At 44.7% G+C, this 986-nt stretch overlaps 1 protein-coding gene across 1 annotated transcript; it reads left to right on the forward strand.

The window, feature by feature from the left end:
- Nucleotides 1-539: 539 nt before the first annotated feature.
- LACBIDRAFT_309764 (uncharacterized protein) lies at nt 540-985 on the forward strand (the record flags this gene model as incomplete). The annotated part of the gene is made up of 2 exons (XM_001886975.1): nt 540-867; nt 924-985. 2 exons carry the CDS (start codon nt 540-542, stop codon nt 983-985), a joined length of 390 nt encoding a protein of 129 aa, XP_001887010.1.
- Between the last annotated feature and the right edge of the window lies 1 nt (nt 986).

The raw sequence follows: 986 nt of genomic DNA on the forward strand, positions 1-986 counted from the left end.
CACCATCGTTGTCGTTGTCGTTGTCGTAGTTGTCGTTGTCGTCATCCGTCGATGTCGTCATCGTCGTCGTCGTTGTCTGTTGCGTGGTGGTCGTGGTGGTCGTGGTGGGCGAGGTTGTGGGTGGAGAGGAAAGAGAGAGGTGATGTGACGTGTCACATATGAGAACTATCATGAGGGCGTTGAATCGACTGGGAGAGAATATTCTCCTGAGAATAATCACCTGATGACCGCAATTGGCCGGTGGTGGAAGTTGTTGTTCAATACTAGTAAATAAAGTCAATAAGAACATAGTTCACCCTCTGTACCCCGGGGGAAGAAGCTTGAAACTATCAGAAATGCACTTTACGCAACTAAGCATAGTTTTAAGTCAATCTACATTAAAATTATGAGTACCGGTGTCCTGAGGAACAGAAAAATGCGAAATTTCGGAAGAGAACCTCCCATCGAGGTGTCACTACATGTCACTTTCTGTGACCATTTATTGTCGCGTCGCGTCGCGTTCTCCGCTTTTGCCACTTCAAAAGGATCTACGCTAAACCATGGATATAAAGTCCACAGCCGAAGCTCTGCTCAAGTTTCCAAGTCTTTACAAACTTGGTTTCCACATGATTCCTCGCTTTTTCCGACTGGCACAACTTGCTCGACCATATGTTGAGTCTCAGATGCAAGACAAGCGTGCTCCTCCAACTACACTTCCCCCAAAGATTGTCAAAGTATTTATGGGGGCTATGGATCAAGAAGATAGTTCTGCAATTGAAGCTCTCTGGTCTACCTTCAGATATTCAATCTGGGGAGTGCTAAGTGCAATTGAAGCCAAGGAGGAAGATATCACTATATACAATAAATTTTCTCTGACTCTTGGAACTTGTGAGTACTCTAAAATTGCTTACAACTGACAAAATTACTCTAACTTTGTGAAACAGCGTACCGCCATCTGTATCCACCTGTCCGATCATGCCAAGATGCTTTCTGTGTCAATCGTTGAG

Source organism: Laccaria bicolor, genomic scaffold (assembly GCF_000143565.1).
Source record: "Laccaria bicolor S238N-H82 LACBIscaffold_41 genomic scaffold, whole genome shotgun sequence".
NCBI lineage: Eukaryota > Fungi > Basidiomycota > Agaricomycetes > Agaricales > Hydnangiaceae > Laccaria > Laccaria bicolor.